Raw genomic sequence first — 16,182 nt, 5'->3', positions numbered from 1 at the left:
CAGCCGTGATGTGGTGCCGTGACATTTGTAGCTCTGCTGCTTTGTGCAGGCACTGGGTTGGAGGGTAGCTCTCATTACAACTGTGGTTTATGGAGAATGTTTAACTGGGAGTATATATTATATATAGCACAGTGGGAGAGACTTGCCTGGAATGTATACAGCTCTGAGTATAACCCCCATTGCCACAGACAGATATACACCACAGAAACACATGGGGTATGGGGGTAGAGAATGAGAAAAAAGGGAGAAATGTTTTTAGAAGATGTTAGTAGGAGGCACCTGTTAACGTTTACAAAACTACCAAGGCTGCTTTCCCTAGCTCAAGCTTACTAGTGTCAAGAGCAGCCTCTGCGAGTGAACAGCCACAGGGACCACAGAAGTGCCTCTAAAGTGAATTTCAGAGCCCAGCATTCACTCTGAGTATTAATTCTTCAAGTGACAGCTTTTCCATTCTGACTCTGGAATTCCTTTTAACTCCCTTCCTTTTCTAGCTCTTGTCTCAGTTTTAAATATTCCATTTTCAAGATTAAAATTAGTCACATAAAATTTAAAAGACAACAAGCACAGTTTCAGTTATGCCAGTACCACTTCATAACAGTGTTCCTGGGAAACGGTATTTGGTACAGATTGCCGTAGTAGAACGCTTCTGTGCTTCACAATACCGTGCGGCGTTCTCCTTCTCTCCCGCAGGTCATCTTCACAGATTTTAAGGTGGTGAATGTTTTGGCAGTGTGTAACATGCCCTTTGAGATCCGTTTGCCAGAATTTACAAAGAACAATAGACCTCATGCCAGGTAGGTCTTCTGAGAATCGAGATAACATACAAAGTTTGAAGCTGCCATTCTGTAGAAATGACGAAACATAATTGTGTTTTTATATAGCTATGAACCTGAACTTCATCCTGCCGTGTGCTATCGGATAAAGTCTCTAAGAGCTACATTACAGATATTTTCAACAGGAAGCATCACAGTGACAGGTAACTGCGGCACGCGTCCTCACTGGGGATCTCTGCTCATAGCTTGTCCTGTGTCTGCTCTCAAGGTCACCCTCACGAGGCTCATTCTTCACGCTCACTCAAATGGCTGTGCTTACCTCACGTAGTCTCCGTTAGCACCTGGCACTCGACTGTACTTTGCAGACATTTGAATAGGAACATCCCACTATGATTTTCTAGCCTAACTTCTTAACTTAAGCAATAGTACATTAAAGTTATGTAGGAGCAGCTCATTTTTTAAGGTCTGGAGGTAGATAGTCAGTGTAAGCAACTCCGGCCTGCCATGTTCTCCATGGGCTTCAGAGTCTCATTTGGCTCTGCCAGGCACTTGGAAGGGGGCCGCTTCATTAGGTTTGCATGTCCAGGGGGGCTTTTGCTTGCAGGGTTTTTTTGTTTTAAGTGCACTGTGATATTAAATTATACTTGGACATGCTTTAGGAATCAGGCCCCGAAGACAAAAATGAGCCAAGATAGATTCATTAGTCTCGTGGAGTTGTCTTTAATTCTCAGTGAATGGAGGCTCAGATGCAGTTTAGCTCGTTCCATGCAGTCATTGCCAGGCTCCTCTTAGAAATGAGGCCGAGAACTTGCTCTCTTAGTTCAGATACCTCTAAACTTCTGAGCCTAGATTCCCCTATAGTTTAAATGCAGGGTAACACGGAGTAAACCTAAAGAAATGTGTATGTGTATAAGTATCCTGGATGTGGTAGCTAATGCCTTTAATCCCAGCACTCAAACAGCCACCTGGTCTACATGGTGAGACTCGGACTTAATTCAGTAAATATATTTCAGGGGCAAGAGGAATGGTGATAAACAAGGCAACATAACAAACTTAAGAAAATTAACCTGCTTAATTACAATACTTTGTTACTTTGTAGTTAACTTTTTTTTAAGTATAATTATCGAATTGATAGATGATTGGTTAAACACCTTATGACTTTACCTGATTAATTACTATGCCATATATGCATACATGCAGAATGTCCTATGAATGTATAGCTCCTGAGAGCGCTGTAACAGTGGGGTGAAGCCAGAAAGGAATGGATCAGAATACACTGTATGAGTACTGGGGAAGCTTACAATCGGCAGGTGTCTACGTTTTCATGGCTTTTCAAGGGGTGGTTGTATTATTAGTGGGACACTTTTGTTCACAAATTTAAGAAAATGTTTCTCCCTTTCATGTTCCTTTTGATCATGTAAATGATCGAGTTCCGTGGGCTAATTATTACTACATTGCATGGCCTCATCACCTGATGCCTGCCCCAGAATCCTGCTGAGTTAGATGACCTCCAAGGTCAGTGGTCACCTCAGTGCTGGCGTGAGGCTGGGCACTTTGAGACTCTACAATGAAAGAGCCAGAGCTTGGGTAGCTGCATGGCATCTCTTGGATGGGTTCCTGCAGGGGCCCTGAGACTAATCTGATAACAGTGGGACTGTGCGAACGTCTGTCCTTCCTCCCTGTACTGATTGCTGTTTTGGACCCTTCTGCCAGGGCCAGAGATAAAGCACATGACTGACTTTGTGATTTAAAACAGTGTGCTGCCTGGGTTCTTGCTGTGGCTCTGTCCGGCCGGGACTGTGGAAGTGTGCTGTAGCATTGTGAACAGAGGCCTGAGCTGCTAAACCAGGGGGTGCCCTCTTCGGACTCCTCAACCCTTCCTCGTTCTTCTTACAGGGCCCAATGTAAAGGCTGTGGCGACTGCCGTGGAACAGATCTACCCGTTCGTGTTTGAAAGCAGGAAGGAGATTTTATAACTCAAACTTGGTTGGTTAGTCTCCACCTGAGCACCGTTTGAGACCTGCTGCACATTGGACTCAAAACACAAGGAAAACTGGACCAACAGTGACCGAGGACAGACTCGGACTCACAGCTGCAGTGTAAGCTCCAGTCCCTTTGGATTTTACTTCAAAGTTTGCTGTAATATAAAAAGGAAGTTTACAAGACATGACATTGCTGCTTTTACAAAAGGACGTTCTATTTATTTTCGCAGTAATCTCCATGTCCCACAGGCAGAGCTGTCGCAGTGTGCACTTCCCGACAGTTGTTTTATTGATGTCATTATTTTTCCAGTTGGAGCTAATGTGTTTGATTTGTGAATAGTCTTTTACATTTTTGTATGCTGAATATGGGCACCAAAGAACCTGTAAACGTTATCTTTTTAAATTGAATGTGCACAAATAAAAGTTTGGAAAAGATCTCTCTTCATATCCATTCTGTAACTTTTATTCACCATTTTTTTCTTTTAAACAACTGTATTCATAATTTTTTTTAAATCTATGCAGGCTTAGACTTTGGCTAAAGTGTGTGGGCTTCTTTTTGAAGTGAGTTTGTATATATTTGTGTGTATGCTACATGTATATAGTATCTTTTCATGCTCTGTTACCAAATATCAATTAGAATGTTCTCCTCGCAGATTGGAAGTAAAAACCATGTATATAAGCTCTAGGTAACTAGGGTAGAACTCCACAGGTAAATGATAATGTTTGTGTTACTAATTTAATATGATAGAAAATGTTAAATGCGTTTGAAAAGCTAAGAGGTTGTAGTTTTGAAGAGAGGCCTTTTCCTGTCTAGGTGGATCTGCAGTAGCCCCGTAACCCTTGTTATTCTGGAAAGCTGGCTGTAGATGAACGAGCCAGCAGAGGTTCTTAACTACCCTTAGGTCGGTGCTCAAGGCTATGCTGGTCTTGTCAGAAATTGACTGACATTGTGTTTTAACAAGAAGTGGCTCGACTTGACCCAAAGCCTCTGGCAAGCTGGTCTCTGTCCTCGCCGTGTCTGAGTAGTGCATGTGAAGGGTGACTGGAGGATTAAGAGAGGCCACTCTTAAACTTCAGTTCCATGAGACAGGGCCTCAGCCGTGCATGGGCTCTGGGTGGAAAGGCATGGTCGGACAGGTGCTTAGTGTAGCCAGGAGTGGCTTTACCTACCAATAAACTAGGTGGAGTCAAAACTTAGATTCTCTGTACAGACGAAACTATTTCCCACCAAGCTCTGACTTACTGTTGTATTTTTGAAATGTTTGCAAAGGCTTGTGACATGTGCACCATATTACAGACCTTCCAAGGCTAACTTAAGCACTGGCTGGGCAGTGCATAGGAGTCTGTGTTCAGTTCTGTTTTCTTAAAGCCTCCTCATCCCCTGCCCCTCAGCTCCTTCAGAACGTGGGAGCAAAGGTGAGCTTTGCACTTGCTTTTCCCATAATTCATTGTGACTTTTTAAAGCCTTCAATTTTTTAAAAATTGTTTTTATATTTGGGTTTTGGTTTTTTTTTTTTTTTTTTTGCTTGTTTTAAGATTATTTTTAAAAAACCAGAGGTAGAAGTAGACGGCTTTAAAACCGTGAGGATTTACCACTTGTTTTAACAGTGAACTCCTGGTTTGCAGTGTTCAGAAACATGTATGTGAGGCAGAAACTTGGGTAGGGAAGGTGCAGATCCATTCGCTGTAACATGTTCAGTGTTCAGTGACCTGAAAGCCAGGCAGAGCTGGAGCTCTGGGTAAATGAGTGTCTAAGGAGGGAAGAGTGAGCATGGCCGAGTCTGGGGTCACCTGTGAGGCCACTGTCTGGCAGCTTCCTGGGCAGTCCCCACAAAAATGCTGGGAAGGAGTGAGTGGGTGTTGCGTCGCCTGGTTTTCTACAAGTACTGTAAAATTTTTTATATAAATAAAAACTGTGAATATATACATCCAAGTTTTAAGTATTCCCCCTTTTTATTTTTGAAAACCACAGGCTTCATGTGCTCGGAGTGGCATGGGGCTAATACTGGGTAAAAGGTTATATTGAAAACACAAATGTCTCGTTCCATACTTGGTGATAAGAGAACAATAGAAGGTTCCAACGCTTCATTGAAGTCATTAGTAATAAGCTACATTTGCTTATTTTTGCCCATTCACAAGGAATACACAAACAAAATAGCCAAGTGTGTGTGTGTCCATGTACGTGCAAAATCGAATCATTTAACAGTTTTTAAAAGATCTTAATCTGAGAACTTGGAGGGGAAAAAAAAAGCTTACATTGATAACCTGCCTTGAGTCTTTTTAAAGGGTGGCCTATGACTGCAGAGACTCCTGGTAAATTTGAAGTGCAGCTTCACAAAACACACCTCACCCCCTCTTCCCTCAAGAAAGGAACCAGCACAGTTCTTCCCGAGTTGGAAACACACTGTGATGGGATCAGGGTTTAAATCTCCCTTCCTCAGAGGCTGCACTTGAGAAGCAGGCCTCCTGCTGTGCGCCTGAGGCCCAGGCTCTACGCTGGCTCCTGCTGCTGCCCATCCTCATCCTCTTGGCTACCAGGGCATGTGGCGGGCACACACCTCGTCAGACTGGGACCATTTGGTGGTGAAAGGAAGAAAAACCCAAATTAGGGAGGGGGTCTGGTCTCTTTTTTTTAAATCACAGATTTATTTTTCTATCACATGCAAATTCTCTCGGTGAAATGCTTTGTCAAATCTTAAAACTCAAATGGAAAAAGCAGGCCAGAGAAGCGCATCCCGTGGGTAAAAGCCACCTTGCTGGCGTGGCTCTCCATCACTGCTCATCACAGAAAGGAAGGTACCTGGCCTGAGGTCAGGGCCATCCCTCTGTCTGTAGCCTGAGGTAGAGTGATTCCTGAGGGCAGGGAAGAAGTGCAGGAAGGTGGGCTGTGACAGGTTACCACGAAAGCCTTCCCAGGAGACAACTCTTAGAGATTTTTACTGTATAATTTAAAGCTAACTGCTTAGAGATCTGGATAAATATTATGTCCGGACTCCTTGTCTAATATTTACTAACAGCTATTTCTAAATAAATATGGTCCCAGGAATTTTAAATTAATCTTTCTACTCAATTTTTAAAAAGAAATGGAAAATGGTTTATCTTAGAGTTTTAAAAATTGACATAAAACTTACAAAAGAGTACTTTGATTAACAAGTGTCTCATGTGTGATGTATAAGCTGCATAATCTTTGTACTGGTGGACTTGAATGCCAACTAAAGTCTTATTCAAGACACCATCCTAAACTACAACGTAGATGCAATGAAATCATCCACACAGTGTCTTCAGAGGCACACGTGGTAAGTGCCTGCCCAGAACACCACTGTGTCTTGAGTACCAAGCTGTAAGTGGCATCCTACACAGACAGCTTAAGGCAGAGCCAGGCCTCATCACTAGAATGTATGTAGTCTTTTCAAAAGCTGAACTAGAGAAAAAGTTGAAGGCATTGAACCTGCCAGTATTGTTTGCTTGACCTGATACATCAGGACATTGGTGCCTCTTGTACCTTTTGGCAAAAGTCTGTTTTGGGAAGAGGAATTAATGGTGGTCTTTCTAACTTCTCCATGACAGTGAGGAGAGAACATGGCAGAGACCCTGTAAGTCCTGCCACTGTGCCACACGTAGGGATTGGAGCCCGTTAGGTGTCTGGCGAGGGCCGTTGTGACTGTCCCCTTCCACACAGGTGGTTACACTCTGGGAGCTGCTCTTGGGGCTTTCGTTTTTGAAGCTGTGTTGGCACTAATTCTTCCTGGTGATGACTCATAAAACAAATGTTGTTTTTCACATAGTTCCTGAAAGAGAGAGAGGCGCTAATGAAAATGTCATTCTTCGTTTATATAGTACTTGAAAGAAATCTGCAGCGTATTATTTTTAAAATCGCCCTGGGGTTGTCATGGTTTAGTTCATGGAAAAACGTTTTTACTGTGAAGCCTTAATGTGCTTGAGAACTGTGATACATACCTTTGGCCTCTGCTCCATCTCATGCAGAGAGTAAACTGGGGCAGCCATCCTCTCAGAACATGGCCACAGCACCCCTCTGTACAGGCCAAGACTCCAAAAGGGGCTGACTTCACCCCTAATCGTGACTCATGTTCTTGCATTTTCTAGCTCCCTATTATGCCAATATTCCACCTTCTGTTCCCCTTTTCTACAGCATAAATTACTTCCATCTGCATAAAATATGCTGTACCCTTTTATTTACCAGGAAGGGAGCGCCTGTGAACCTTTCTCTCTTCCACAGGGATGAAATGGGTCACAGTAGGCAGAGTGGGTGGAGTTGGATAAAACTAGCTTCCAAGGGCTTGTGCTTTCATAGACAAGCACAAAAGCATGTGATTTGGGGGTGTAAAGCTGATGAGAAAACAGAATGGGGGACAGAGCAAGGGTTTCCATAGGGATTATATATTGCTCAGCAACCCATAATTCCTGGAGGTCAAGTTGGGAGTCCTTATGCAGAATCCCAGAATGCACTGGCACAGTACTTGGATGGACGGGGTGGGGGTGGAGGGACAGAAAGCATGATCACCACAAAAGGCATTGACCAAGAGAGCCACGACAGAAAGTGGGAGGTGGTATTGAAGTATCTCAAAGAGCAGAAAGGGCTGCTTCCTCAGGGAACTGCTCCGGGTGGCAGGGCATCCTACAGCGCTGTGTCGGGGTTACGTCCCTAACCTTGCACGAGACTGGTCATATAGCATTTGCTTTTCAGATTAGGGCTAAAATAAGCTGAGAGGTGTTGATGAGAGCTAGGTTTTCCTGAATGACAGGAAGCGTCAAGGAGGAGAGAATCTGAGCCAAGCAAGAGAGGAAGTGAAGATGTGGGTGGCAAGCATCGGCCTTCAGAGTCCTGGGGAAGGACTGGAGACCTAGTCTGTTGAGCACGGTACTTGAGAACAGGAGCTAGAGAAGGGACCAGTGACAATCAGTGAAAGGTCACCCTGTACATTTGTTCTCCACGGCAGAGCCAGATGTCCTCCCCACTGAGACAGCAGCGTCAGCCCCAGCTCCTGAGCCTCCTGGAGTCCCAAGCCTGAGATGTCTGACCTTTCAGTCTACGCTGCCTTGGAACACCTCTTGGCTTTGGAAATACATGTTCCCTCGGGTTTCCTCATCTTTGGCCTCTCAGACCTTGGTGATCTCTTTCTTCTGATCTCTGATGGAGGGCTTGGTTCAGTCTTGGCCTCATTCTCCTCTGTTTCAGATGAATGCTCTCATCTGGTTTCATGAGGTCAATGGCCTCCAACATTCAACTCTATAAAGACTTACAGAGTTAACATTCACATTCTGCTGCCAACTTCTGTAACTCTAATGAACATCTCCAAATTAATACATCTAAGATTATTCTAACTACCCCTGTACCTTGAAGCCTAGGCCCCTTCAGGCTGCAGTATCTATGCCTCAAAAGCTTAGAAGTTTCCTGGGCCATGGCTCGCTCCCATATCCAGTTCTCCTGTTCATTTGTTAATGCATTCAATAGAAAGCTTTACAAGCCAGGAGACTGTCCTCCAGGATGGGAAACAGCAGCAAACTAAAAGCTCCTGTCGGATGGGGTTCGCCCATTAGCATCTGTTGCTCGAGCAGAGAACCTCTGCACGGTTCCCAGTACGTACATGGCAGTTCACAAGTATTCTTAACTCCAGTCTTCTAGCTGGCAGGAAAAAGGGAAGTGGCACTAGGGCAGATAGCTGCCTCGGGGAAGGACATGAGGAACAGCTGCTGGCCTGAGTGGAGCAGTAGGAAGTGTGAACTGCATTGCTTTTCCTCCATGTGACAAACCCCAGGGGACTGGAACAAAGGGATGACAAAGGGAGCCAGCACAGCCCACTCTGGAGGTATGGTCTGCTCTGGAGGTAGGGTGTGGGGAAGAGATGAAAGACTCCAGCAAAGAAAAGGAAGACACATCAAATGAGAAAAGTAGGGCGGGAGCCAGTGGGTGAACTTACTAGCATGCTTAGCTTATCTTCACACGAAGGGAGATTATAAGCAAGGCACACCTCCAGGTTAGGAGAGATGGAGGTGGATTAATTTCAGCTCCTGGTACACGTGGTGCAGAGGGCATGACATTGGCCCAGATGAGGCAGTGAGTGTGAGAGAAGAGACGTGGGAGGAAGTCCACGCTCACCACAGAGATGGCGTGGAGCCAGGCGAGGACAGGTGTGCAGGGAGAGGTGGCACAATGAGAAGGTAGGTCCTCATATGGGTGCGGTAAAGCTATTCAGAAAGGGTCGCATACCCCACTGAAGCACGAGCTGAGGACTGGCCCCTGCGTTCGTTAGGACCGTTTCCAGGGAAGTGCATAGAGGTCTCACTGGAGCAGGCTGAAGAGAAGGGAAATGAGCAGAATGGATAAAGAGCTTTGCTATAAAGAAAGAACTGGCAAATTTGGAAGAAAAATGGCACTAAAATACCCTTTTTAGAAGCTAGGGAGAAGCAGTATGTAGCTTGGTTGGCAGATTATTTGCCTAGCGTACAAGAAGCCCTGACTTCAATCCCCAGCACCGTATAAACCGGATATGGTGGTACACACCTGTAATCAATGCACTTGCAAGAGGGTATGATGTTCAAGGTTATTCTCAGCCATGGAATGAGTTAAAGACAAGCCAGGGATTCATGGAGCCGTATCAAGAAGAAGAAGAAAGAGGAGGAGGAGGAGGAAGAGGAGGAGGAGGAGGAGGAGGAGGAGGAGGAGGAGGAGGAGGAGAAGGCATCGAGATTGGGGGGCAGGTGGAAAATCTCTGCAAGTCTGTATTCATGCTGATAAAAAGTACAAAGATAAAAACGGGGAGAGTGGAGAAGCAAGCAGAAGTCTTAGAAAAGGGGGGGGAAGGGGTATGAGGGGGCTGATGTCATAGGAATACAGAATTGGCACTTGAACCTGGAGGGAGGCTGGTGGTGTGTGTACAACACCAGACAGTGGCTAGGACAGAAGACTAGAGATCTGTGCTGCCCTGCAGCATGAAGGGCCACCTGAAGCCAGCCCTGTGCTTGTGAGCGTCCCTACGCCTCGGGCTGCTCATGACCTACCTGGCCCGAAATGCCAGTCCTGGCATGTCACTGTCCACTCTCCCACTGCAGGTAGAGCAACTCCTCCCTCAGCCTGCCTTATCAATCCCAGGACTGTGACCTCTTAAAGAGTTCTTGCCCTTCCAGAAACAGGTTAAACCTGTTTGAGTTAGCCTCTGGACTAGCTGCTGCTCTCTGCCTGCATTCTTTGTACCCCTACCTTCCTGAGCCGAATCTTAAAGGTTATCTTAGCACAGCCTTCGGAAGCCTGCCACACCCAAACACTAGTCAGCACATTTTTCTTATCCTGGGAGTATTGTTTTTTCTCATTCATAGTTTGGTTACAGAACCTTCAGCAGTGTCTGATGCATACATAATAGTTGCTTAATAAATATATATTTGTTCATTTATTTACTGTGTGCCTTTGTATGTGTGCTCTGTGGCGATACTGGATATCTCACATGTACACCCAGGGCCTCTCACTGAACCTGGAACTCACAGGTCTGAGTGGATTGGCTGACCAGCAAGCTTCAGGGATCCTGTCCTGTCTTCTCCTTCCCAATGCTGGGATTGCAAGCATTCATTGCTACCACCCCACTTTTCACGTATGCTGGGGACAAACATGTTTGCGTGGCACACACATAACTGACAGATCCATCTCTCACGCTCTCAGTATTTAGAAGCAGTTCGTTTGCCTACAGGAATGGACAAATCACATTGACTGGCTAATAGTAAAAAAGACTTCAGAACTAAACTATAAAACATTTACTGGTTTGTTTTCACCTACGTTGGGGGAAGAAAGGAAGGAAAATCACATTTGAAGAAACTGAATATAGCAAGCATCCCACTGGGGGGGGGGTTGTAGTTGTCAAGGCCGATATTAAAAACAAAACCCTTTCAAATTACATGATAGCAGCTATGTTTCCTGACTCTCAGCTGAGTCACTATTTATTTTATAAGGAATTTAGCATCCTTGGAAGAATACTTGTTTTATCAGCTTTGTAAAAACAGGCTGGGATGGGGACCAACTCTAAATAGAGGGGGAAATATTAAGCAATGTACAGTAGTATCAAATTTAAAATTAATGTGATGTTATAGTTAACTTTCTTACTCCTTAGGAAAACTATTGGGATTTGCACATCAGAACTGATTTTCATGGTGACAAAAGTTGATTGGCTTGTTTTATTAACTTCTAGATTCCAGAAGACTCCTTCAGCTCAGCAGTAGCCCTCCTCCATCGCTTGGCTTCAGTTTCCATGGACTAGCAAGTTCCATGGGCTTCCCACTGCCCTACATTTCCTTAGTTAATGTGATAATCTACTCATACCACAGATTTCTGTCTCTGACATTTCTCTCCAGGGACCCTTGCTTAACATATGCTTCAAACCTTTCTTGTCGGTTTACATAACTCAAGCTGCTTACACATTTTTATTTTAAAAGCATTTCTCGACTGACTGCACCAAGCAGGGAAAAGCTTTCGGCTCTTTAGGACTGTGAGATGAGGAGTTGAAGGAATTTCCTTTCAGAGCTCCTTCTGGGGGTCCCCCTGTAGCATGCACCGGATAGGTACTGCCTTGCTAGTGCTGTGTTTAAGCCACAGGCCACCTTCTTCCAACTTCTCTGCTGCCCACCCTCATGCCCTTGCCTGTTATCTGTCACCATAGTGTTGAGGGGGTCACAGTAACTTTGCTTCGGACCGCTCCTAGTTTTCAACTGCCTCAGACTGCCTCCGACGGTGCCAGCTGAGGTGCTGAGTAACTGCATGACTCAAAAGAACCAAATGTGGGTCTCACAGACAGTAAGTCCGGCGTGTACTCTCTTACTGTTCTCCCCCTCCCAGAATGCTGAATAAGTTCTGCTGAGCTTTGGATACCCAAATCCTATGCTCTCAAGGAGCATTCTAGAAGACCATTAAACAGAAAAATTAGGTATTTCTTAATGCTGTCTTCAAATCGTTAAGATTTACGCTTTGCTCTATTTGACAACCCTACCCGAAAGTTGCTTAATGAGAAAAGTTTTAAAAGTTGAGACTTTTGGGAGGAACTACAGTGTGATGGATAGTAAGTCCTTACTTTTGTTTGTTAAAGGAAAGTAACGGTTCGCTCGGCAATTCCATCTTAACAGACTTACTATTGTTCACAAGACTTTTTTTTTTTCTTTAACAAACTTGTAAAACACATTTTATGCCTTGGGTTAGGAGTTGGGTAATTCAAAGTATATATTCATAAACTGGATTAACCATGCACGCAACAAAAGGCAAGCCTCAGATCTCTTGCCTGCTCAAGCCAGCCTCTTCTGCACTGATGGTTTCTAATATTGTTCTTAGATGGCTGCCAAAAGCCTGGGCCCTGCCAACCTTTCTCACCCTGCCGCTGCCCACGTACCAAGTACCTGCAGCCCTGTGTTGACTACCAGATCTGTATCTTGAAAGCTGTTTCTCCGGAGTCCAGGATTCCTGTGCCTGCTCACATTCCGTCCACTGCGCGTCTTGAGCGCCACAGAGGAGATCTGTACAGATGGAGCTCAGGGCTAACCCCAACCTCCACAACAGACCCTCAGCCAAACCTGCCCCTCGTCCCCGACATCTTGCCACCTTCAATGTCACGTACATACTGGATTGGTTCTGCAAGCCTGAGAGCTGTTCTAGTTGCCTCCTTTCCCTCAGCCATCCTTCCTGTAGAGATTCCAGTTTCCTGGGCTCTCTTGCCCAGGAAAAGAGAGCGTGAACCCTGACCAGCTTCATGCCTTCCCATCAACCATCTCAAATAGCTCCTTCTATTCAGCCACTTCTATGTCCATCCTTCCTATTTTGCCAGAGCATTCCTTCTAAACTCTGGCCACTTCATCTCCTTTTGTTTTAAACACTTCCTCTAGAGGGGTGGGGTGGCTCAGTGGATAAGAGCATTTTCCGTATAAAGGTGGGGGCTTGAGTTGAAATCTTCAGCACGTATGTAGACGTTGGGCATGGCTAAGCATGCCTGCAGCCCTAACACTGAGGGGTGGAGCCGAGAGGATCCGGGCCATCCAGCTTAGCCAAAACAGTGAACATCGAGTTCATTGAGAGACCCTAGCTCAAGGGAATACAGTGGCGATCAATAGAGGAAGGTGGCAAAGTCCAGCTTTGACCTCCATATGTATACTCTCGGCACAAGTATCCCAACACGTGTGCATATTCCACATACACTACACACTACAAAAACGAAACAACAACAAAAATAACCACTACTTCCTTTAAAGTAAAAATTCTTTACTAAGATAGTCAGAGACTCTTCCTGACCCCCCTTTGTTCTGGGCCCATTTCCCAGTCTCAAAGGCACGTTACCTTCATAGCACAGCACTGAATGCAACATTCCTGTGCACAACCTATCCCAGCCCCCATGAGCTTCTTTTTTTTTTTTTTTTTTTTTTTTTCAGTTTTTCAAGACAGGTTTTTCTCTGTGTCCTGGAACTCACTCTATAGACCAGGCTGGTCTCAAACATAGAAATCTGCCTGCCTCTGCCTCCCAAGTGCTGGGATTAAAGGCGTGCACCACCACGCCCGGCGGAGGTCAACTGTTTTAAAGACTGTAACCATACCAAGGGTCAGCAACACAAAGTGAAAGTTTTCCGGGAGTCTCCTCACTCCAGCCTAGGCTAACACAGGACTAACTGGCCGGCCTTTGTATCTGCACACATAGTTCCACTATCAGCTCATCAGTCACCCTGGAGCTTGCCTGAGATGAAGCCTAGGGGGTCACTGTCATAGTTCCTGCTACCGTCTATGTCTCCTCAGTGCCTGAGCATTATTTTTAAAAGAGAAGTCACAACCTATTAAAAACTATTGTCCAGTTTCCTCCTTTGCAGTAAAGCTGAGGACTAACCCTGACCCCATTTCTAATTGAATCCTAAGGAGAACACGTTCCCCTCCACTCCTAGACTATTGCCACCACTTCCCTGGGGCCTGATCAGTTAGAACTTGGTGCCCTGCTCTGAAAGTTGTTCATGGCCCCACTTGCCAGTTCCATTAGTTATTTCATCTCTCCATGTGTAACCCACTTAAGTGCCTGGAATTTAACTCTAACTGCCTAACCGTGTAAGACACTTCTAACCTTCACTAAAATTAACTTGAATGTACCACATTATAAGGAATTATAGACATTTAGCACCAAGAGTTCTTCTACTAATCGTAGCCGTAAGGGTTTGGGCACAAAAGACCCTTGAGCCTGTTTTAGATGAAGCGCTGAAGCTATCCATGGTCTTAGCCCAGGACAGGCATCATATCCCAGCCTTTACCTAGAACCTCAAACAAAGCCAGCCTCCTGAGTGAGGAGCTAGAAATGAAGACTTCTTTCTTGGGGGAGAGAGGAAGGTTGAGGCGAGGTCTCTTTAAGTTGGCCTAACACTGATGTGAGGCTAAGGGTCACCTCAAACTCAGTCCCCTTGGCTTCACCTCTGAGGTGCTAGGATCACCGGCTTTTAGTACCACGCCCAGCTTGGGATTATTGCTCATCACTGAATAGAGATTTAAAAGTCTTGTATATCAATGAACAAAAGTTCACACACATCAAGGACACGGTTGGGGCAGTGGGATCAGGTAGACAGTCTTACAGCAAAGGAAATATCCTAAAATAACTTCAGATGTTTATTTAATTAATTGTATGTAAAAACTGCACTTCAAACAAAGACCAAGGATACAAATACTTACGCCTTTGCTAGCTCCACTGATATTTGTTCCAAAGAGCATCCCTTAGTCTCAGGTATAAACAGAACAACAAAAGCCAGCGATGCCAGACTCATGATTGTGTATATGAAGCATACCCATGACAAACCAATAAGATCTATAAAGGACAAAAGAGAGTGATTAGAAACGTATTCTGTGCTACATTGATCTCATTTCTGAGCATCACTTCTCAGAGCCTATGGAAAGCCATGTGTATCCTTGTGCATGGTAAAACTCTCCACGGAAGTGAGATTTACAAATTCAGAAGAGGGCCAGGTTCATTTTGTTTTATAGTACCCCCCTCCCCCAGCCCTCTCAAGTAAAATACAAAGAGCTGTCTTAACAACTTGTTAACTGCCGAAATCCAAAGGCTTATTGCCAAGGAAAAGAAGACTCATATCTCTTAAATCACTCTCATCCATGATTGAAAACTTGATCTTTGAAAATACATAGAGATCTTTAGACATCTCAAGTAGAATATTTTTGATCAGTCCAGGACTTAAAAATGAATTAGATCTGGTTGTGTATAATAGCTTGTGCCTATAATACCAGCTGAGAGAGGATGCTTACACAAGAGGATTGCCATGAGTTCAGGCCAGACTCTACTACATAGTCAGTTCCCAGAAAGACAACTACCACTGGGGAAAAAAAAGAATCTGTTTTCCCAGGATTCATGCTAAAAAAAAAAAATCTATTCAAGAGTCTGCCTTGTCCTTAGCTCATCTAGGATATCAACTAGTCTTCCTGCAAAGATTCAGGCCATTTGTTGCCATTTTTAGTCCTCTCTCTGTCTCTGTCTGTCTCTGTCTCCATCTCTGTCTCTGTCTGTCTGACTCTGTCTCTGTCTTTCTCTGTCTCTCTGTCTCTGTCTCGTGTGTGTGTGTGTGTGTGTGTGTGTGTGTGTGTGTGTGTGTGTGTGAGAGAGAGAGAGAGAGAGAGAGAGAGAGAATCTCAGTGGTAAGTTTTGAAGAGCACTGGTGAACCACATTGTTACTTCAGTATTTTGAGAACTAACGCACAAAGTTTCAAGCATTTATCTTGCCTATATAAGATCCATATTCAGAGTAGCCAAACAGGAGTGAGAAGAAATCTCTCTTTAGAGAAGCATTCCAGGAAAATAAAATAAAATAACAAAATAACAACAAACAACATAGACAATTTGAGAGAATGACAACAGAGGGGCTGGGTGACAAGAATCCAAGGAGTTCAACATGGCCTGGGGTTGGGGTTGGGCAGCCAGACTGGGAGGGTGACAAGATATCCTTCGGTCACTTGCCAGGAATGTGCTAACTGGTAAAATCCCCCAAGGCCTTCCAAGCCTCCATGGAGACATAGGAACTTACAGGGAATGCAAAAGACAGGACACAGGAAAACTATCAAGACCCTGACCCTGCAAAAACTCTATGTAACAAGTCAGGTGCTCTCTCCCCTAAAACTGTAAGGGAGTAGGAAATCTAGTAGGAAGAATTAAGACAATGCCTACACATGCTGGGCCGTGCCATTCAGCTGTAAATTATACATTCACAGATAACCCAAGCAATCAAAAGTAACTATAAGGTACTCTGTAGAATGGAAACAGAGATTCTGGGGAAATGATTAATATTTCAAGGGTGGTAATTATATTGTTCTCTAAGTTTCCAGATATCCATGCTGAAATTCCATGAAATATATATAAATTTGATAAGTGGGAGGCATGGGGTTAGAAAAGCATTAAGATTGAAGGCTGCTT

The 16,182-nt window shown here is 44.6% G+C and overlaps 2 protein-coding genes across 7 annotated transcripts in view; one reads left to right on the top strand and one right to left on the bottom strand.

The window, feature by feature from the left end:
• The window catches only part of Tbpl1 (TATA box binding protein-like 1), a 28,790-nt gene extending 24,102 nt beyond the window's left edge, over positions 1-4,688 (top strand). For 2 of the 4 annotated variants that reach the window (XR_001779520.2, XR_001779519.2), the window contains exons 5-7: positions 691-794; positions 882-2,288; positions 2,670-4,688. Coding sequence is in view for 2 of the 4 variants with exons in the window: in XM_006512730.4 (XP_006512793.1) it covers positions 691-794; positions 882-976; positions 2,670-2,749 (279 nt within the window). In the remaining 2 variants the exon portion in view is untranslated. The remainder of the gene's footprint in view (positions 1-690; positions 795-881; positions 2,289-2,669) is intronic. The other 2 variants (XM_006512730.4, NM_011603.5) reach the window with 1 other exon arrangement.
• Positions 4,685-16,182, bottom strand: part of Slc2a12 (solute carrier family 2 (facilitated glucose transporter), member 12) — a 58,891-nt gene continuing 47,393 nt past the window's right edge. Inside the window, exons 4-5 of one of the 3 annotated variants that reach the window (NM_178934.4) lie at positions 14,439-14,571; positions 4,685-6,543 (exon numbers count right to left, since the gene is read on the bottom strand). In NM_178934.4, the coding sequence (NP_849265.2) occupies positions 6,390-6,543; positions 14,439-14,571 (287 nt within the window). In that variant the 3' untranslated portion in view covers positions 4,685-6,389. The remainder of the gene's footprint in view (positions 6,544-14,438; positions 14,572-16,182) is intronic. The other 2 variants (XM_006512773.4, XM_006512775.4) reach the window with 2 other exon arrangements.

The sequence above is a fragment of the Mus musculus genome, chromosome 10 (genome assembly GCF_000001635.26).
Source record: "Mus musculus strain C57BL/6J chromosome 10, GRCm38.p6 C57BL/6J".
Lineage (NCBI taxonomy): Eukaryota > Metazoa > Chordata > Mammalia > Rodentia > Muridae > Mus > Mus musculus.
Note: the sequence above shows the minus strand (reverse complement) of the source record. Positions and strands in the feature narration are given on the sequence as shown.